The sequence below is a fragment of the Telopea speciosissima genome, chromosome 11 (assembly GCF_018873765.1).
Source record: "Telopea speciosissima isolate NSW1024214 ecotype Mountain lineage chromosome 11, Tspe_v1, whole genome shotgun sequence".
Taxonomy (NCBI): Eukaryota; Viridiplantae; Streptophyta; class Magnoliopsida; order Proteales; family Proteaceae; genus Telopea; species Telopea speciosissima.
This window is the reverse complement of record NC_057926.1, coordinates 6593116-6615936: the sequence shown is the minus strand read 5'-3', so window position 1 is coordinate 6615936 and position 22821 is coordinate 6593116. Positions and strand designations below refer to the sequence as shown.

Here is a 22821-nt window from a genome sequence, read left to right as displayed (position 1 = left end):
TATTATCTTAAAAAAAGTTTAATAATTATAAGGAAAAAAGCTGGGCACACCACTAGGGTACCAGCATGTGTAATTCTCTCTCCGGCCTCTCCTTTTGGAAAAGATCCACTTGTCCTCATGTGTCCAGTCCTATAAATTGTATACGTGGCTAGCTTACCGACAACTGACAGCATGCCAACTCTCTCCCACAATTATAATAATTATAATATACTCTATGTAATTTTAATTTTGTCAAATCATTAGGTTTTAAATGCATTTCCGACTAGACTCTTCAAGATAACATTATGGTCAAAGCATCTTCTATCATGATCTTCCACCAATCTGGTGGCCAAGGTGTTTAAATTTAGGAAAAAAATCTCTACTTGATGGTGTTTTCTACGCTCTCCAATGGGTGAGCACACCTGGGTATCTACTCAGTGGACAGAGACGTCATCTCACAGTGCCCTGTGAGAGGGCATAGGAAACACCACCAAGTAAAGATCTCTTGCCCATTTATTATATCCTATTATGTAATTTTAAATTTATGCTAATCGATTGCGTGATTAGGGTGGTTCCTGCACCTAGACACAAACCAATGTCTGAGTACGAAAAGACCGTTCAACCTCAGTAAAATCGAAAATTGCATCCAAACTAATGTTTCTGTGTGCATTTTCATTGGCTATTGCACTGGTGCAGGGCTGTACGACCGATTAGCATTCTCTTACTCTTTTTTAATTATATTTGAAAATACATTTAATTTAGAGTCAACAAAAGGAGAATTACGTTTTTGCTTGTGAGAGACTGTTATTTTTGTTTAACTAAAAGAGAATTAATGGACATAAAACCAACGAATCTAAGAGTCAAACCCAAACATGCACCCACGTCGGATGATAAAAGAATTTTTAAACAACACCGACCCACGTCGCCATTATCAAACCTTCAAGGTCTCACCTTAGATGACAAAAGAAAACAGAGGAGAGACAGCAACCAACTCCTATCTTCATTCTGACAGCCATGATCATCGATACCAAGAAAAGAAAATACAGAAGTGAAGGAAAGAGAGAGAGGTTTTCACTTGGAGTTACAGAGACAAAGAACAGAAATCACATGAGCTGAATAGATCGGAGATGCATGGGCGTATTGAGCTTTCGTTTGGATCTGCCTTTGTCCTCCTTGTAGAGGTGGTGGTGGCGGTGGCAGTGGCAGCTCTGTTGCAGTGTGCAGCGGCGAAGACAACCCATGTGGTGGGTGACAGTTTAGGATGGACGCTAACTCCTGATCCCCTCACTTACTCTAACTGGGCTTCTTCTCAGACCTTCGTCATCGGTGATGTTTTAGGTACGGAAAACAATGTTTTGCTGCGTATGCAATTAAACATTTAAATTATTTTTTCTTAAAATTATTAGGGATTTAGATAGAACTCATCCTTAAAAGCTAACGGTTAAGGAAAAGGTTCTCAAGTACCCATATATTGAGTTATTCACATCGAATGTAAGATTATTACTTTTGCCTTCGACATGAAATCCCAACAAATACAACCAAAGGCTTCAAGAATCCTTCCTTTGGCCTTTTCCTTGTAGGCTTTGGTTGTTTTTAATGAAAAATATTTGTAGAGATTTTCTTAAAAGTAAACAAAATTTGTATAGAAACTAAGAAACAAAACATATTTTGCTACAAAGAAATACAAAATTTTTAAAATAAACTTTCTCAAAAAAAGTGATAATTCATTAGTCAATACTAAGGTAATGTCACATCTGTTGTGGGTGTTTCACCTATCAAGTATAAGAGTCACAATAGGCCATCCCACTTTGAACCAATTGTTTTTTAAGATGAAAACTTAATATTGTATCAGAGCGAGTACGTTGAGCCTCCATCGATGATAGTCCAACTCCACCCATGAAGACAGAGCCCAAAAGGCTTACATGTAAGGTGATGTAATGAGGTAATTCCACATCAATTATAGATGCTGCAACTATCAATTATAGAGTCACAAGAGACCATCCCACTTTAAACCAATTGATTTTAAAATGGAAGCTTAATAGTCAATTAATTATATGATTAACACCCAAAGGACCTTCCCCCCGTCATATACTTGGATTCCTCTTCTCAATCAAAGATAGCTAAAAGTGTTCATTAATTGTCATGTATAATATGTGTTTTTTTCAATCAACTTTTGCTGCTATTATTGATTCACAATGACTTTAAATGCAGTGTTCAATTTCACGACCGGAGAACATGATGTGGCTGAAGTATCAAAACTGAGTTTCGAAGCTTGTGATGGAACCAATATCATTGGTTCCCTTATCGATACTGGACCAGCAAGAATCATATTAAGTTCCATTGGAGACCACTATTTTATCTGCACTGTCATTGGACATTGCTCTTTTGGTCAAAAGCTAGCCATTAAAGTCACCAATGCTGCTTCTGCACCAACCAACCCTCCACCAACTGACTCTCCTCCACTTATGAGTCCTGTAATTGCAATGACCCCATCAGTAATTTCCATAGCACCTTCACGTGTAACTCCTCCTCCTTCTCCTCCTCCTACATATGTTAGCCTTTCTCCCATGTCAGGGCCAACCCTATCAGAAGCACCTGGACCTGCCAATCCTCTGACAAGAATTAGCCCTTCTTTTCCTTGGTTAACCCCAATGTCTTCTAAAGCACCTGGACCTGCCAATCCTCTAACAAGAATTACTTTTCCTCCACTCATCAGCCCTTCTTTTCCTTGGTTGACCCCAATGTCTTCTGAAGCACCTGGACCTGCCAATCCTCTAACAAGAATTACTTTTCCTCCACCCATCAGCCCTTCTTTTCCTTGGTTGACCCCAATGTCTTCTAAAGCACCTGGACCTACTATGAAACTTTCACCTATTTTGGCTCCAACCCTATCAGAAGCACCTGGACCTGCTGCCAATCATGTAGCCAGAGTAGCTTCTCCTTCTCCATCTATTAGCCCATCATCGTCTATGTTGGCCCCAACCTTGGCTAGAGTCCCAGCGACTTATCTAGTTGGAGATAGCTTGGGGTGGACTATCCCTCTTGGTGGTCCTATCACTTATGCCTCTTGGGCTACTGGCAAGACCTTTATCGTTGGAGACACACTATGTAAGTCTCTCTCTCTCTCTCTCTCTCTTTAAATTTTTGTGTGAAACACCATATGTAATCTAGTAGTTTAATTTTAATCCTAAACAAGTATAAGAAATAAACGAGGACTGAGTTCACCCATACCCACGGTCAAGGATCAGGATTTGGATCCTCTACGGCCGAGCAATCGAACGGCCAACGTGCGGCCTCACACAGGCAAGGGCAAAATGACTACCCCACCCATTGCCCGAGCACCCAGCTCGGGTGTGGTCCATGCCATGCCTGTGTGAGGCTGCACGCCAGCCGCTCAGCTACCTAGCTATAGAGGATCTCCCTATTGCAAGGATTGAGGGATTCAGATGGTCTGGGAACAATATAGGGTGTTATCGACGAGACCGGATCATGTCCTTGTGCAAGTACCGTCCAAGACCCTCCAAGGCTACTCACATGGAATTCACTATAGGACTCATAGGAGGAGTAGATTCCATGTGAGTGGCCCTCAAGGGCCTTGAACGGTACTTGTACAAGTACATGATCCACTCTCGTTATCGACCATGTAGTATAAAGGGTCAGACATTTATGACTAGTGATGGCTGTATTTTTCTTGCACCCATAATCTTTTGCCAGTAAAAATGATTTCTTAGACCCTTAAAAAAAAGTTTTCTTCCCATCACTATGTCTAGTTAACTATAACAATTTACTATTTGCCACTTGGCAGTACATGAGTTAGTCCATGTGATAGAGGACCAGACAAGCATCTCATTGATACAATTTCAATTTAAAATGAGTAGAGGAAGTAGCTAAAATTACAAAAGATGTCATTTCATATTTTACATTCATCTCTATTTGATGGCATTTTGATGGTTTTACTAAAACTTTGAAACAAAGTTTGAGCAACTTCCCTCGCTTGTTTTGGACTAAAATTTTGTCATTGAGATGTATGTAGGGTCTTCTATCACATGTACTAAATCATGCATTACCAAATAGTAAATAGTGAAATATTATACTTCACTAGGGATAGTGATATATGGATCCTTTTACTAGATTATGAGCTGCTTTCTTTAAATTGTATCTGATTTTCCAACTTTTGTTTTACAATTTACAGTGTTCTACTTCTCAAATGGAGAGCACGATGTTGCAGAAGTGCCAATGGTAGGTTTTGATGCTTGCGACTCATCTAGCACCATTGGCCCCATTCTTAATAAAGGTCCTGCAAGTATCACTCTCCAATCACCAGGGGAGCATTTCTTTATTTGCACCTTTAGTACACATTGCTCCTTTGGCCAAAAGCTAGCCATTAATGTAACCTCAGAGCCTAAAGCTGCTTTGCCACCAAACTTATTAGGAGCTTTACCTCCATCCATGATCTCACATTCTCCTGCCACTTCCCCTGCAACCTTTGCCATTTCTCCATCAACCACTCCTTCGTCGACACTTGCCCCTTCTGCATCAATAACTCCTTCTCAAGCTCCTTCTCCATCTAGTTCAACTTCTCCTGGAATTTCCCCAACTTCTATTGCTTCTCCTCCATCCATCAATACCCTTTCGCCTGCATTAGCTCCCACCTATTCTAGACCACTGGAGACTCACACAGTTGGAGACAATTTAGGATGGGTACTCCCTATTGGTGGTCCATCCGTTTATGCAAATTGGGCTTCTCACAGGACCTTCGCAGTTGGAGACACTCTATGTATGTCTCTCTTCTCTCTTCTCTCTTCTCACTTTAAAAATTGATGGCATATTGTGGTGAAATGATTAAAACTAGGCAAGTCAAGCACTTTAGGGGACAAAATTTTGCTGCTACCCGGTTGCGGGAACTTTTCTCTACCCGAGCTTGCAGCCAAAGAAATGAAATCTCGAAGGATATATAGAAAAGGCCAAATTTTAATTCTTTATGCCAGGGACGTAGGCTGCGCCCAGACAGATGGGGGAATTTTTATCACCTGCGGTTCCCCTGCCCGGTACAGTTCCCGAGTGTTTCTAATAAAAGGGGGTGGACCCCACCTAGACAGTGTGTTTGGTTAAAGGGTGCAATGGTCATTTCAACCACCCTATAAGAGGAACCGCACAACCGTAATGGTCAGCGAACCTCAAGGGATAAAGATCCCAGATGGGGTGAGCTAAATGACCACCCTACCCCCCTGAATGGCAGTCCCATGTGTCTGGGCGAAGGCTGCGCTAAGGCATAGAGAACATCAGCCCTTTTGAAAAATACTGGTACCTAGGAGAGCATTTGTGAAACCAAAAGGAACATGAATTATTCCATTTCTTTGGCTGTGAGCCCAAGTAGTAGGAAAGTTTCTCTGAAGGTGCACGTACATGTGAGAGAGGTAATTGATCAACAAGGAGTTTAGTTTCTCTATAGGTGCACATACATGTGAGAGGCAACCACCAATTCCATTATTGCCATTTACATGGTAAAGAGGGGTATTTATGGAAACAAAAAGGACAGGTGGTTGCCTCTCAAATGGGCTGCCCCCCATGATGCTTCTATGAGTTTTCTCATAGGCCCCCTTGCATGCGTAGGGGCCACACTACCCCACAAAGAACTCTCCCCTCAAAAGAAAAAAAAAACTATGATGCTCATAAAATATATATGGAGAAAAGTTTCTTGTGGAGGGGAGTGTACTACCCATACCCAGACACAAACACAGTGCGGCAAAATGACCACCCCAACTCCAATAAAATGCAAAAATCCCGACCCCCAAGATGCATTCGTGCGCTTTTATTGGCCACTGCGCACATGCTGGGGCCACACTCCCCAACAAAGAATTCTTGCCCAATAGATATATACATGGAGTATAGTACAATATTCAAATTTTAAGACACTAATTATGGGTTTTAATTAGATCTTCCTCACATTATTGTTTCCAATATTCTTTGGCAGTGTTCAACTTTGTTACGGGACAACATGATGTGGCTGAAGTAACAAAGTCTAGTTTTGATGACTGCAACAAGGCTACCATCATTGGTTCTCCTATAAGCTCTGGCCCTGCAAAAATTACTCTAAAATCCCTTGGTGAACACTATTTCATCTGCTCTTTTCCAGGACATTGTCAAGTGGGACAAAAGCTAGTTGTTAATGTTACACTCACCACAGCTACTTATCCTTCAAATAATCCTACTAGCATTGCCGTTTCTCCATCATTGCTAGCTACTGCACCAAGTGAACACAACAATATGTCAAGCTCTGCATCATCCTTTACCATTGTTGGCTTCTTTATTACTTCACTAACTATTTTTGGGTCTTTTTTCCTTTAGAAAATATATTGTAACTCATTCGACTGATTTACAAATATAGTTTCTATTGGAATAAAATTCAGGTTCACATATGGGAAAATGTCATATAAGAGAAATTGTTGGAAGCTTCAATCTTCAATATTCGATCATCTCCACAAAGATTCTATAGTGTGCATACATCTCATTATTTGTAAACTTTATCTTCTATTCTAGTAAAGCCGATAAGAGCTATAACTCTTGTGTAACTATATATTCTATATTTTAGAATCAATTGAATGCAATACAAGCATAATTAATTTAATAAACATAATTATTGTATCACTCTTAATTGAAATATAAAACCCTAGAAATTTTGTTTGTTGTCTTCAATATAGTCCCTTTTTCTCTTCTCATCTGTGCAACAACTGTTGCTTCAGTCCCCTTGTCACTTGGAAAAGGAGAAAAGAGAAAATATTTAAAAAATTAGAAACAAACGTTATATCTTGATCAAGTTTGACTCATAGTTGGAAAATCAGGTTTTGACTTGGACGAGTCGTCCGAGTCATGTCAAAAATTCACAGAACCTGGTCAAGAATCATGTAGCCTCGTAGCCTCGACCAGGTTAAAAAAAATGACCAGACTCGTTCCATTTATTTCTGAGTCCCAAGAGACTGGATTGTTTTCCCCGAATCACATAAAACTTGGCAAGTTAGGTAATCTTTTTAAATAGGGTAAATTACACGACACCCCCTGAAAATTGAACGATACTCAACTCACCCCCTCATTTTTGAAAATACTCAACTGCCCCCTCTAAAGTAATGGTGTTAACTTAAATCAAACTAAAAAGTGAAATGACATATTTACCCTTTAGATTTAGACAAATAAAACAAAAGAAAATTGATTTCATTTTACCTTGGATGGAGTTGCAACCACAACGAACCTGAACCCATTCCTCTATTCTTCCATTTCTACCCATCCCTCTCTCTTCCATCTTCTTCTTCTCCTCTTCTTTTCTGCTAAGTCATTCTAAGCCTTTCTTGTTAGCATAAATCCGTACAGGATCGCATATAGATAGATTAAGAACACAACAAAGTATGTGATAGAATCATTCATGGGAGCGTACCTTCTTTAGGATCCATGGAGACGATGAAGAACGCAGCGGAATAGATCTTTAGTCTCCCTTGAAGCAAGGATCTTCTCCTCTAAACTCCCCTTTAGCACTGGCTCAATGGTAAAACCTTCAAGTCACTGTTTCTCCAGAGTGACGACGCAATATTGTGAATGAACAGGGTTTAGAGGAGGGACCTAGCTTCCCTTTTATACAGGTTCCCATCAGATCTTCCCATTAAAGATCTAACGGTGATCTGTGAGCCTACACTAGCCAGTCCATATTAGATCCCCAAGATATTGTGTATCTACCTTATTAGACCAACCCATAGAAATAGTAACTGCCACAATTAATAGAGCCCACCCAAAAAGGTAAGAATATCAGAAATATTCTAATATTCTCCCACTTGGGTTATATTAATTGTAACCAAAGTTAGAAAACCAACATTTTTTGTTTTCGTTCAAAACAGTTCAAAAACATTTTTGAAAAACTTGCGCGCGCCTTTATGTTGGTCTAGAGATAACTCTAAAAGGATCAATCCTCTCACATAGAGTCTCAAACACTGGATCATGGTGGTAACTGCATCTTTTAAGCGACACAGGACCATCCATAGTCATGAATGCCCTTAATTGTACTGAAATTGATGCAATATGGTAGTGTAGCAACTGAATAACACTTTACAGATAATCTTTATGTGTCATCTCCTTTGTCAGTCCAATTCTCTTTCCCTAAGTGACATAAGGACACAATAGAGAAAACTTTATGGTTCCAATGAACCTGTATGTCTTACATTTAGTAACTCGAGTTTTACTTTATGTGATATAAGACATACCTTAAGGCCAAAAATAAATGCCCCAGCCTTTGCTTAAGGTTATGACATACCTAAAGACTTCATAACAGATACATATACAACATGTCATAATAAACTGCATTTTATTGAATAGAAAATTTATGCCATAGACAGTTGATATATGAATACCAAAATTTATCAAAAGATAAAGCACAGATGTAAACTTTATTACACAATAGAGCAAAAATATAAAAAAAATGACTCCCATTAAACAACCGCATCTAATGATGCTCCTAAGCCCATGTTAGCAACATGTCTTTCAAAAATATTAGGGCGAAGGCCTTTAGTTAAAGGATCAGCAAACATATCATCTGTACCAATATGCTCCACTGTGATGTCACCTTCTCTGACCTTTTCCTTGATGGTCAAATATTTGATCTCCATGTGTTTAGACCCTGTGATACCTTTATTGTTGTTGATAGCCAACACTGCAGAATTGTTATCACAGTATAATTGGATAGGTCTATCCACAAAATCAAGCACTGTCAACTCCCTTATGAGATTCCTTAGCCAAACTGCCTGAGTAGCTGCCCCATAGCATGCTACAAACTCTGCTTGCATAGTTGAAGAAGTAATCATTCCCTGCTTTGTGCTTTTCCACGACACTGCCCCTCCTACCATTAAGAAAATATAACCTGATGTGGACTTCCTGTCATCCTGATAGCCAGCAAAGTCAGAATCTGAAAACCCTACTAGCTGCAAGTCTTGAACACGTCTGTAGATCAACATATAATCCCTTGTCCTCTTCAAGAACCTCAAAACCTTCTTGGCAGCAAAACAGTGATCTTGACCAGGGCTGGACTGATATCTGCCTAGAAGTCCTGTTGCAAAAGCAATATCTGGTCTAGTACAAACTTGAGCATACATGATGCTTCCAAGTGCACTAGCATAGGGTACTATCTTCATCTATTCTCTCTCAGCATCATTTTTAGGGCACTATGATAAGCTCAGTTTGTCTCCCTTGAGAATTGGAACATACCTACATACTGAACTTCTTCAAGACACGATCAATGTAACCCCTTTGAGAAAGACCCAACAGGTGGCGTGCACGATCTCTGTGGATCTCAATGCCAAGAACAAAAGATGCTTCACCAAGGTCCTTCATGTCAAACTCCTTAGACAACAACTGCTTTGTCTCACGTAGCAATCCAACGTCACTACTTGCAAGAAAAATGTCATCCACATAAAGTACCAAGAAGATAAATTTCCTCCCACTCACCTTGCAGTATATACATTGATCTACGCGGTTCTCAACAAAATTGAATGAAGTCACAACACTATCAAACTTTATGTACCACTGTCTAGAGGTTTGCTTAAGGCCATAGATAGACTTCCTAAGTCTACACACTAGATGGTTTGAACCATCCACAGAAAAACCTTCAGGTTGAACCATATAGACCTCCTCATCAAGGTTTCCATTAAGAAAAGCAGTCTTCACGTCCATCTGGTGCAACTCCATGTTGAAATGAGCTACTAATGCCATAATTACCCTGAAAGAGTCCTTCGAAGAAACTGGTGAGAAAGTCTCATTATAGTCAATTCCCTCTTTCTAAGTAAATCCCTTGGCTACCAGTTTGGCTTTAAACCTCTCAATCTTACCTTCGGAATCCTTTTTGGTCTTGTACACCCATTTACATCTAATAGGCTTGTAACCTTCAGGTAACTCAACAAGCTCCCAAACACCATTATGTCTCATCGATTGCATCTCATCTTTCATTGCTTCCAACCATAAATTGGACTGAGGCCCAGAAACAGCTTCTGAATAAGTAACTGGATCAACCACAGGACCAATATCATAGTCATGCTCTCCCATATAGACCACATAGTCGGGTGATATGGCTGACCTCCTCTCCCTAATGGATCTCCTAAGTGGAGCCTCCACAACCACATCCTGAACCTGAGGAGCTTCAATAGGAACAGGATCAATAACAGGTTCTTGAACCTCAATAGGTGCAACCTCTGGTGCAACAGGTTCTGCATCTGTCTGAATGGGTAGAGGATAAAATACAGTCATCCCAATCCCACTATTTTCCTGTACAGTTTGAGAATAAGTACTACTGTTCTCGGCCACATCGAACTCCAGAAACTTAGCGGTCTGAGAATCCACAATTCTAGTACCTCCACCAGGGTTATAAAAACGATAACCCTTCGAATGATCTGGATAGAAAATAAAGAAACAACGAGTAGTTCTGTATCCCAACTTACTCAATACTGGATTATACAACCTTACTTCTGCAGGACAACCCCAGACTCTAAAATGGTTCAAGCTAGGTTTATGTCAAGTCCACAACTCGAAAGGAGTCAATGGAACAGATTTGGAAGGAACTCGGTTGCGGATATAAAGGGTTGTTTTCAAAGCTTCACCCCACAAGAACTCAGGTAAGTTAGTCCTACTAATCATACTCCTAACCATATCCATAAGGGTGCGATTACGCCTTTCTGCCACCCCATTTTGCTTAGGACTCCCAGGCATAGTAAACTGACCAACTATCCCAGAATCCTCCAAGTACTTGGTAAACGGGCCCTTAAGCTGTCCAGCATCGCCATGTCTGCCATAATACTCTCCTCCCGATCAGATCTAACAATTTTTATGACTTTTCCTAACTATTTCTCAACTTCAGTCCTAAAAATCTTGAATTTTTTAAAAGATTCAGACTTTTCCTTAATTAAGTACAAGTAGCCATATCGGGAATAGTCATTGATAAATGTGATGAAATAATAATTTCTACACAATGTGATTGAATAGGGTCCACTGATATCAGTGTGAATGACCTCCAACAGATCAAAACTACGGGCTGCCGATTTCTTCTTTATCTTGATCGTTTTACCCCTACAACAGTCTACACAAGTCTCAGGCTCACCCTCAAGAATATGCAAGATGTCAGACTTTATCAATCTTTCTACTCTTTCTTTAGAGATGTGCCCAAACCTTTTATGCCATAAAGTATACGACTGTTCCTTAGGCAAGGGTCTTTTGAAAATAATTTTTTCAACATTATAAGAGACATAGATTTCATTGGGAGATAAACACAATCTATATAATCCATTGGACATAGTGTAACAACCAACCTTATTTGAATTAAAAAACATTGTAACAATGTTGTTCTTTATTTCAAAAGAGTAACCACACATATCCAAACTAGAAACAGAAATCAAATTCTGTCTAAAAGAAGGTATATAAAAAGTATCTTTCAACATCAAATTAAAACCACTATCTAGGATTAAAGTGATATTCCCCACGAACTCCACGTCAACTTGTTCATTATTCCTCACGAAGAGCTTTGACTTATCCTTATTTGGTTTCCTCCTGTTTCTGAACCCTATCCTTCTTTGGTTTCCTCCTGTTTCTGAACCCCTGTATGATAAAAGCAACATGATTAGTTGCACCACTATTTAGCCACCACGTACTGGATGGGACTTCAGATAGATTGGATTCACAAACAAAAGCCAAAGAATCATTACCTATACTCTCACGTTTAGCTAACCAAGCCTTGTATTTAGCGCAGTCCTGCTTTATGTGACCTTTCTTCTTACAGAAGAAGCAACGATCACCTCCTTTCTTAAAAGGAACCTTCTTTGGACCCAAATTGTTAGTCTGACCGGACTCTTTGTTATTTCCCTGAGCATCCTTTTTAGTAGGATATTTGGACTTCTTACCTTTTGGGGTATTGGATTTAGAGGCAAACAAGGCTACATGGGCTTTGTCTTTCTTCGGTGTCTCTTCCTCAGCCACAACTCTAGAGATCAAATCATTGATGGGCTAGGATTCATCAGCGGATCTGTAATTGGTTTTAATAATTCCAAATTCAGGTGGAAGGGTGTTCAAGGCCTGATGAACAATGCAAGTTTCAGGAAGTAAAACATTCAGGGCTTTCAGCTTGGTCTGGTAGTTAACCATCCTAATGATATAATCCCTAACTCCCCTAGAACCAGTATAAGTCATGTTGAAGAGTTCCTGTAGAAGGGTTCCTATTTCAGCATTAGATGAGACACGGTACCTAAGTGTCACTGCAGCCAACAACTCCTTAGCAGTACAATTAGAGGGAAAACCACTTTTCAGATGCTCCTTAATAGTTCTCTTTAAGGACAGTAAACAGAGACGATTACTTTTCATTCATGCAGCATGTACCAACTTATCATCATCAGTACTCCTGTCATGTAGATCAGCTGGCTTGTCCATAATAAGAGATATATGAACATCAGCCATCTCCATAGAAAACAAAAAATCCTCTTTCCATTTCTTGAAGTTTGTCCCGTAAGAATCTCGATGGTAACCATATTGTTATTGACAGGAAAGGTAACTGAAAGGCAAACAATGTATATCACTAGCACAATGTGAGTAATGTGTAACTTTGGAAACCATATAAGTACACCTTATAGAGAGTTCACAAGCATCACCATGTAAATACCTTTGGGCAGAATTCATGATATGCAGTTGTAATACCCCCTTCACACATCAGCGGCCATGAGAATATATTCTAATCCTTGATAATCTACCACCTTTGGGTGTATAGACTTCTTCGGTCAGTCAATCCTCAACCATATGTTGTATGTGTGACCCTCTAAGAACTAATCCACAATCACCACCTTTGGGTGTATAACTATGCATTAGAACCAGAGAAATCCCATTACCATATGAGACCGATATTCCATGAACCCAATCAAGAGTGCCACTTTGGCGGTCACCACTTAATTAGATCCACAAAACTCTCTCATATAGGGACATACTTTATGTTACTCACACAAACCATAATGTATGTAATTTTAGACTGGATGACAATGGGCTAAATTGTCTAAAAATTACAACACATGCCAATCACATCATTTGAAAAGGTTTGGGATTACAAAAAGCAATCAAACTTAATTAATCAAAAATGCTAGATTACATAAAGCAAACATTCTAACAATATAGAACATGCATAAATTGCAGAATCATAGCAGAAAATTCCAGAATCAATACAAAGATTCCAGAAATCATGCAAAACGATGAAAAAGTAACAAAAAAATCACTATTTTACAATTTTCAAAAATCCCGAGCCATAAAAAATACCTAAATTACCTATCAAAATGTAGGAAATTCCAAGATGAATCCAACGGCACCTGAAACGCCCCAAACGGAGCTCCCACACACGCCCGTCAAAGTTTGCACGTGCAAACCACGTGCAGTCAAAGATTCCAAAATAAAAAAGAATCAAATCAGGTTCAGGTCCGGTCCAACCATGGTTCAGTTCGGTCCGATCCAAAACGGTCCACCCACGCGACCTAGGCCGGCCAACGCCCGGGTCAACTCGATGGATCGCCAAACCGGGTCATAGGTCGACCCGGATGGGTCAAGGCCTCGGGTTTTCGGGTTGACCCAAATGGGTCACAGTCTCGGGCCACGGGTTTGACCTGGAATGGGTCACGAGTTCAGGGTCATCGGTCTGACCCAAATGGGTCAATCTCTGTTGACCTGGTTGACCCGCGGGTCAGGTCAAAATCCTTTTTTTTTTTTTTAAACCCAACCGAGCAAGTGATCTCACCTGTCGGAGTTCGCCGGCGCGTCCGGCGGCCTCCAGCGGCGAACCACCCATCAAAATGCTCGTAATTCCGAGACCTTTGGCCCCATAAAATTTATTTTGATTTTCACCGGCTGAAAAATCTGATAGAGGCCGAAAATCATACGGGTTCGACAAGGAACCCCATAAAATTTTTTTTCGACAGATCGGTTCAAAACAACAATGAACAGAAGCCACAAATCAATCCATATAGGTTCATAATCTAGTATATAACTGTTTTGATATCACATGTTGGCATAAATCCGTACAGGATCGCATATAGATAGATTAAGAACACAACAAAGTATGTGACAGAATCATTCACGAGAGCGTACCTTCTTGAGGATCCATGGAGATGACGAAGAACGCAGCGGAATAGATCTTTAGTCTCCCTTGAAGCAAGGATCTTCTCCTCTAAACTCCCCTTTAGCACTGGCTCAATGGTAGGACCTTCAAGTCACCGTTTCTCCAGAGTGGCGACGCAATATTGTGAATGAATAGGGTTTAGAGGAGGGACCTAGTTTCCCTTTTATACAGGTTCCCATCAGATCTTCCTATTAAAGATCTAACGGTGATCTGTGAGCCTACACTAGCCAGTCCATATTAGATCCCCAAGATATTGTGTATCTACCTTATTAGACCAACCCATAGAAATAGTAACTGCCACAATTAATAGAGCCCACCCAAAAAGGTAAGACTATCAGAAATATTCTAACATTTCTCTGCTACGGTAAGTTTAGAGAGAACATTAATAGAAATAAAACAAGAAAGTTTCAGATAAATTCAGGAACTAAAATAGCAGAAACAACAAAAATTGATGAGAAGAAAATGGATAAGAGAATAGAGTACCGCTAGGCAATAAGAAAAAGAAAAAAAGACAAGAAATTGACCTAACTGAGTGATTATTACCTGAGAAGATGAGATTGATTAAAGGAGACTTAACCACCAAACACAGTAGTAATATTTTTTCTTCGTACATATATTTTTTGCTCCTTACAAATTCAGCTTTATTTCTAGTGGAATTCTTATTTTGATGAGAATTTCCATTTCAAAACTACTATTTAGACAATTTTAATGGTAAAGTTTGCCCAGAATTTCATTTTGATTTTCAAGAAGCTGAATTGTTGTTGGTTTTTTTTTAAATTTCATTTCTTAATGAATGGGATGTGTTTCATGTGAATCTAAGAATTAGACTAGCAGAAACCATGAATACGCGTACTAGAGCGAGAGAGATAAAGGGAGATAAGACTTACCTCCGATTGACCAAATCAGCGACCCAGGAACCGACAATTTCTCCGGCAAAGCAAGTGCTTGTAATGAAGAGGTGAGGGCGACTTGTGCTCTAGGGTTCCTTCTGAAAGAAGATGATAGGCACGAAGGGTAAGGATTCTCCACAGATTGCCCTTAATACAGTTTATACTTTATGGGACGGATGAGTATTTTCAAATAAGAAGGGGTGAGTTGAATATCATTCGATTCTCAGGGGGATCACATAATTTACCCTTTTAAATATGATTTAACACAAATATTAAACCAATCAAACTTTAATAAATCCAATCCAATCTCTACTCGTCTCTAGACTCTCTACCCAATAATCCAACTTGAAATTCCATTTTCCAAAACGTGATGGTCAGGCTGCAAGCCCCCAACTGCATTACTTAGTTATGATATTTATGACATGAGATAAATGGCTTTATGGTTTCGTTCTCTCACCTCCATTCCAACTCTTCAGTGTCTTTATTGAGAATGGAACTAGCAAAACAAAACAAGGAACAACAGGTACAGAAAGGGTATTGAATTTGAATTTCCCCAAGGGTATGATATTACTATCTAGTATCTACCCATTTAATGAAAAGGAGTTATGTTTTGAGGGTTATATATGTACTTTTATTAAAAACTTATAAATAAACACGACTCGCCTTGATCAGGTTTGACTCGTCTTGATCACCAGGTTTGTAGTAGGGTGAGTAGAGTCGAAAAATCTGGTTTTCCAACTATGATTTGACTTGACAAAATCACCAGGTTTTGAAAATAAAATTAGTAAAGTCAGTCGAAAAAACCTGATTTCCAAGGTTTTGGGAAGAAAAACAACTAAAAAAATATAATATACTGCCCAATATCTGACAGGCAATGGATTACATGGTAGCAGAAATATAAAGATGCTACAAAGGGGACTCAAGAGATTTTAATCTTCTACAATTCCTAAAAGTGTGCAGTGCAGCAGTGCTAGGTGGAGATGTCGACACCTGATAGTTCGGACATCCAATGGTCCGAGGTCATTGACATCCACCGTTGGATGTCTGACCTCCCAAGTGTCGACATCTCCATCTAACACTGCCGCATTGCATGCTTTTAGGAATTGGGAAAGATTTATTTTCCACCAATCACCTAAGAATTCTTTTTATCTTTTTTGTTTTTAAAAAAAGAGACGACCCTATAATACGCTGCAGTGCGAACTACGCATGGTCACCTAGTATAACTGTTTCTAACGGTAGAGATCCACTGTCTAGTGATAAGCAGGGGAGGCGTAGAAACCCCATTTGAAGCAGTGACCGATGGTAATGGAATTCGGGTAACAAGTTCTGCTTTTTTCGTTTTTAAAAAAATTTCATATTGGGATGCTGGTTTTTTTGAATGCTTCTGCTGCCTTATATTCCAGTTCTCTGGTGGAAAATTTCCCCTTTTCAATGTGAAATATCAATTTATGTGCTTTTGAATTCTCTTGGATCTTTCTAATGATTAACGGATTAATTGAAGCTCGAGCTTAATGGGAGTTAGGGTTCAAGTTCAAATGGAACTGGGTTATGCAATCAATGATCTTCTCTTGCTTCTATTATGTTTGAGGCTGTTTTCTGAACCTCTGTCAGGGTTTTCCTGTCTGAGAACTGAACATAAGTTGGATTCTGTTTTTAAACACTGTTTTGATCTTCTTTGCAACTTATTGAAAGTTTTGAATGGTTGTTTTAGGTTGTTAGAATGGAAGGTTTTGCAATCAATGATGTTCTCTTGGTTCTCGGATTATGTTTAAGGCTGGTTTCTGAACCTCCATGTATTAGCCACAATGGTGGTGCGCTGATTTCTTATCCAGCTCTACCATGAGTGGTTATTTGTTTTATTTATTTATTTATTATTATTATTATTATTGCTATTAATTATTATTATTTTGTATACTCTTGTAGGATGGATTGACAAAATGGTGATTTACACCGAACGAAAATAAGAAGAGAAGTAGTACAACAATACCTAGGGTTAGGATGCTTTGAATCAGGAGATTAGGTTCATGATAGGCCAGGTAAATCTCCTTGAGGGAATCATATATTGGTGGCTCCTAATTTCTTGGCTTGTCTGATATGTTTAGTCTCCGGAAGGGAGTTGGCTTCTTACAAGTTTCAACTTTTGTTCAGTTGTGATTGCTTATTTGTAAGTGCATACGTCTTTATCTTAGAGTTAATTTCTAGATTGTTACTTCCCCCATACCAAAACCTACACTTGCCTGAAATTTTCAAAAAGCACGAGCATGGGCAATGTTTTGGGAAGCTTGCTACTTTGGTATTTTGGTATATCTTGTATGATATTAGGGAAAATTTAGAAACAAAAACAGTGAGTAGAAAATCTTCTTTTTATTCTGATGAATGCACTGTCTACTGCTTCCTCTTGGTCTTATCCTTCATTGATTGACAAGGTCTTATTTTAAGTTAGAGATTTATTTATTTAAACAATAGATTTGGAGTTTTAATCTTTTGACTTCACAGGAATTGCAGATTTGTCTTGTTAAATATGATGAAACATGAAACTAATTTTGCAGATCTTTATGATAATAAAAGGGTTGTTTAGGAGGTATGAGAGATGGAACCCTGTGCATCCAACATCTGGATCCTTTTGGGGCATGGGAATTGGCATTGGGTGTGGCGTTGGATGGGGTCCTGGGTTTGGCCCTGAAGTGATCGGTTATGTTGGAGCTGGATGTGGCGTGGGATTTAGTGTTGGTCTCACCCTGCTTGGTGTTGGAATTGGTCTTCCTACAAACCCCTCCATCAAAATTCCCTACAATGGTATATTTTATTTTATCCTCTGAAATCCAACTTACGTTGCTTTCTTAACTCTTTTCTTACACAATTACACTTGATATGGGGACTAAGGTCTTTAATGCTGCTGCAATTACACTCAGCAAGGGGTATGCATTACTCAAGTTTTACTGGCTCAACCAAAATAAACAAGCTAGCTTTCCTGCATTATTGGATTTACTACTTGACAGCACTGTTACTCACATTGTTAATATGCCATGTTAAATATTTGACACTCTGGGTACAGCATGGATATGTTGTTTTGGATTTTCAGGATTACACACACGATACATCATATATTAAGCTGACAAATGCTCGCTCTCATTGGATCTACTTTTTGGAGCTTGTCATCTTGAGAAGCTGGCTTCTTAGAATCTGAGCACTAGAAGCCTTTAAAGCTTTGCCAAATGTGCACTTAATAGTTAATGGATGTCTAATGAAGTCCTATTAAAAGATCATTTTCTGTTTGGGACTAGGTGTGGTTCAAGAAGCATTTAGAAAACAATAAAGAGAAGGCATATGCATGGTGGGACATGGTTGAGATAAGCCTTCAAAACCAAATTTGACATATGTTCTATAAAGGTTATTCCCCACCTATCCAACTGTTAGAATGGCAAGATGAGTAGTCTGTGTTCAAAAGATCTGCTTCAATATGAATGCCTTCAAACTGCTTTTCAGTTGAATAATTGTTTCTATGTTTTACGTTTTTAAGTTTCTTTTTCATGTAATTTTTGACTGCCATAATATAAATTTATTTTTCAAACAAATTTTAATTTGTTTTTAATCTTTCTTGATATAATGTATTCATATTTCTCTGTGTTAGAGTTGCTGTTTCTATATTACTGTCTACTGTAAGGGTACAAGGGGTACTATTGTCATGTGCTTTTCTTTATAAGGGCTTGTGTGTAATAGTGCATAAGTCTATCTTATCATGTAGAGTGTTTCTGTTATAAATATTACTGGTAGCCTACGGGTAGGTGATTCTCTCTTCTAACCAAGAGCTACTTTTTGGTTTGATGTGCCTGAGCCAAACCAGTCCCACGGCCACGAACCTTACCATTTGCTGGTCGTCCATGAAGTTTCCAACAAAATTCTTTGGTGTGACATTCCTTCCTGCAGTACTCACATTTAATAGTGCCATTGTCAGAATTAGGGTGATCACTGGAACGCTGATTTCCCATATGGGAAGAAAATCCACTCCCTGAAAAAAGTACAAACCGATCTGGAACAACAGGTTGTAACATTGCTAGACAAAGGCTATCTTCGAATTGGACCATAGCATATGCCTACTCCAGAGTGAGAAAAGGATCATGACTCAGGACATGAGCCCGAATCGGATCAAATTCAATTCAATGTTGAGACCTGCCAGGAAAACGTACACACGGAACTTGTCCTCTCGCTTGTGAGACTTCAAGGTATCAATGGGACAAGAAGCAGAAAAATCTTCATAATAATCTAATTCTGCCACATGCTTCATAACCCAGAAAAATACTGGGATAATGTCAGCTCTTTCTGTTTTGTATCATGGATTTTTTTCTGGAGTTCATAAACAAGAGCATCATTTCCCACTTGAGAGTTGAGAGTAGGTATCCTTTGCAACCTTCGAGATCTTGGCGGCAGAGTCCAGCAAGAGATTACCCTGTGCAATATTTGGAAACATGGAACTAAGAAGATAGGATATTACCGGATACTTGTTCGAATGCCATTTGTTTTGAACCAGACCAGCTTCTTCAGGCTTCATAGTGTCACCAGTCAGAAAACCAGAAAATCCACGGGAGACTAGAGACAAGGCAGGAACATGACCACATCAAGTAATTGTTCCCATCCAATTTAATGGTGCAAACAGGGAACGTAGGAAAGCCATGATCACTTGAAGTACCCGGAGAAGTAACATCATTAGTTAGGTCTGACATGGTGGCTGGTCAGAGATCATAAGAATTCTAACAAAAGCCTTGCGAAGAAAAGGCAAAGAAACTCAAGCAAAATAAATTGTTTCTTTGAAGAGGAACATAGATCTAAAAAAACAGGATAAAGAGATCTACTCGAACGACATGGGGGCAAAAAGAAAACCCTCAGTGGAAAGAAATACCACCGAGGGGTGGTGGAAGAGAAGCACCGAGAGAAGGAAACGCTAGAAGATGGTGGCGGTAAGAGGTGGAGCCGAAAGAGAGAAGCGGAGGCGAGAGTGGTAGAGCCGAGAGAGGAAGGCGATGGTGCTGGAACAGGGAAGAGGCGGAGGCAGCGGCGGTGGTGTTAGAACTTCTAGGGTTTGCTCATTAGGGTTTTTATTCCCATAATGATCTTCGCTCTGATACCATGACAAAATAGAGAGAAGAATTAGAGAATAATGGCTTGTGACCTCATGTCCACAGCCCACTTTATTTATAATAGACTACGGAACTTTCTGGAATAGGTACACGTACAATAATATCCTTAAGGGATAAAAAATACAAGAATACCCTTGTAACCAAAATTACAACAGATTTATTTAATTTCTTCTATTCTGGTCATTGAAGATGTCCTGTGATTCTGATTGATTAGGCCTTGGATTCTGATCTTTTTGTGGTTTATCTTTGCTTTCACGTTCGGGTTGGCTGCTGTGACCATTATTCTGATATATTAGGCTTGGGTTTTTTCCTTATTGCTGTTGCTGAAATCTAATCCCTTGTGTTTTAATGTGTGACTCAAATCCTTCTATGGACTCAGTCAATGTCCAAATTACTGCTATTAAGCTCAATGGAGTAGTATCTAATTATCTTTTGTGGGCTCAAGCTGTGAAAGTATACATTGCGAAAGGGATTTTAAAGCACCTATTGTCAGAACTACCCTCTACCGATTTTAAGGACTATGAGGAGTGGATGGGTGAGAATGACACTCTGCTTCTGTGGCAATGGAACAACATGGATTCATCTATGGCAGCTAATGTTATGTGTCACTCTACAACTGAAGGAGTTCGAGATGACTTGAAAGAGTCTTTCCCAAGACAAGAATATGTCTCGAGTTTATGACTTATATGAGAAGATCTCTTTTAAGCAAAGGTCATAAATTAGTCAATGAATATTTTAGTGCTCTTAAAGGCCTGTGGGAGGAACTTAATGTATATCAGCCCCTCACCTATGATTTGGAATTATTAAAGACTCAACGTGCCCACCAACCCCATTTAGTAAGGCTAACTTGAGTTGAGAAACACTCAACATGCCGAATTTCAAGTGACCAAATTTGTCTGGTTTGCATGTTGATCTGCAGCCCATTATCAGTCAATTGCTTACTAGTGATCAGGTACCTTCCATGAATCAAGGTTCGAAAACTCGGGTCTCGGTGGGATCTCAGTCCCTTGGAAAACTGAGACGAGTCGAGATCTCACCGAGATTGTGCTTTTTTTTTTTTTTTTTTTTTTTGGACTCGGACCCCCAACTTGGTGGGTTTTACACATATTTTGGATTTGAAACTTGGTTTCAGCCTATTTCAGGCCATTTAAACACAATGGCATGCCTAGATTTTCGAAAAAACAAGTCCAAATATGAGTTTCACTTTGGACCATAGGTTGGCAGGCGATGAGTCGTACTAAAACACCCTACTCTACACATAATTTAGGCTATCTTTGGTATCATTTTTATTTTTGATTTTTGCCTAAAAAAACGTTTTTGGTTGTGTTTGGTATCGTTTATGGAGCCTGTTTCTATTTAAAAAAGGCTGAAAAAAAACCAAAAACTAAAAATAGATTGAGAGTTGTTTATGATTTTTCATTGAAAACCATTTTTCGCTATTTTGTCGGACACGTAAATGAACAATGCTCATAAGCCCCAAAATTGAGGGGTAAAATAGTCATTCCCTCTCTAATTAGAAAAGCAAACCTCCTCCTCCTCCTCTTCTTCTTCTTCTTCTTCTTCTTCTGCAATACCGCCGGCCCCAACACAGTGTCCCCTCCTCCTCCTCCTCTTCTTCTTCTTCTACAATACCGCCGGCCCCAACACAGTGTCCCTACAACACCATTTCACCCACCCCATTCCACCACCACCGTGTCCCTGCAACTCCAAAATCCCTTAAAATATTTATATTTTCTTAAAAAGAATTCAATTTTATCTAAATTCGTCAACGGTTTAGCCTCAATCGACCAGAAAAGCAAGGAATCAATCATTAGACAAAACATAAAAGAAGAAACAGACCGTTAGGAGCCATGGAGACAATGGAGAGTCTTCTCTTTTGTTCCTGAAGAGCTGAAAGCTTCAAATGCTTCAAGTTGAGATGAACATTTCCAAACAATTCAGAGGAAGAGAAAGGGCGACAGAGTATGTTGAAGCCCATGAACCGATTGGGATAGAGAGGAAGATGCCTCCGAGAGCTAGTGGAGTTGCGAAGAGGAGGAGCAGAGGCGTAAGGCATTTATTCTCAGAGACTCCGTCCCCCCCTTTTGCTGTTGTGTCCATCTACTCTGCTCTCCCCGCTCTCGTCCTTCATAGGGATAACGAGAACTAACGCAGGCTATTCCCCAATCCCCACTTATAGAGCACTAAAGCTACAGCAAAATTGAGACTTTCCCTCTGTTTTTTCCCTCTGTTATACTTCCATTCTATGGGTTCCCTTTTGCCCTTTGTAGCTCATCACCTTCCATTGATCTTCTTCATCTCAACAACAGGTATATACACATTTTGATTCGATGAGCTATCAGCCATCTTAAAATCTCAACCCATATTTGATTCACTTGTTTGTCGCTGCTGTTGTTTCGACCTCTTTAGGTTTATTGAAGGAAATGTGAAGCCTTAGTTGCAGAGACCCTGGAAATGTGAAGCCTTAATTGCAGAGACCTGCTTTGCCCCAACTGTAAGAGTGGCCATAGTTGGTTGGAGGGGTCTAGCTGGGAGGGGTATCTTCTCCATAAAAATCATTATGCTCATAGGTATACCAAACCTATTTATTAGTAGACAATCTATTATGTCTATTGGTTACCAAACCTATTTTATGTTTTGATAAAAAATG

The 22821-nt window shown here is 39.4% G+C and overlaps 2 protein-coding genes across 2 annotated transcripts in view; both read left to right on the top strand.

The window, feature by feature from the left end:
* The first annotated feature begins 2886 nt into the window (after positions 1–2886).
* LOC122646750 (blue copper protein-like) lies at positions 2887–6376 on the top strand. Its single transcript, XM_043840352.1, has 4 exons — positions 2887–3087; positions 4172–4370; positions 4500–4756; positions 5954–6376. The coding sequence occupies exons 1-4, from the start codon at positions 2949–2951 to the stop codon at positions 6325–6327; spliced, it is 969 nt and encodes a 322-aa protein (XP_043696287.1). The 5' UTR covers positions 2887–2948; the 3' UTR covers positions 6328–6376.
* Positions 6377–16282: 9906 nt separating this feature from the next.
* Positions 16283–22821, top strand: part of LOC122644617 (cadmium-induced protein AS8) — a 31139-nt gene continuing 24600 nt past the window's right edge. The window contains exons 1-3 of the mRNA XM_043837997.1: positions 16283–16338; positions 17586–17832; positions 17910–17954. Of these exons, the coding sequence (XP_043693932.1) occupies positions 16336–16338; positions 17586–17832; positions 17910–17954 (295 nt within the window). The 5' untranslated portion in view covers positions 16283–16335. The remainder of the gene's footprint in view (positions 16339–17585; positions 17833–17909; positions 17955–22821) is intronic.

Excerpts from the sequence above, each read along its gene's own strand:
- LOC122646750 (XM_043840352.1), top strand. The coding sequence starts at position 2,949 with ATGTTGGCCCCAACCTTGGCTAGAGTCCCAGCGACTTATCTAGTTGGA. Across the intron at positions 3,088-4,171 it reads TATCGTTGGAGACACACTAT|TGTTCTACTTCTCAAATGGA; the intron begins GTAAGTCTCTCT and ends TACAATTTACAG. Across the intron at positions 4,757-5,953 it reads CGCAGTTGGAGACACTCTAT|TGTTCAACTTTGTTACGGGA; the intron begins GTATGTCTCTCT and ends ATTCTTTGGCAG.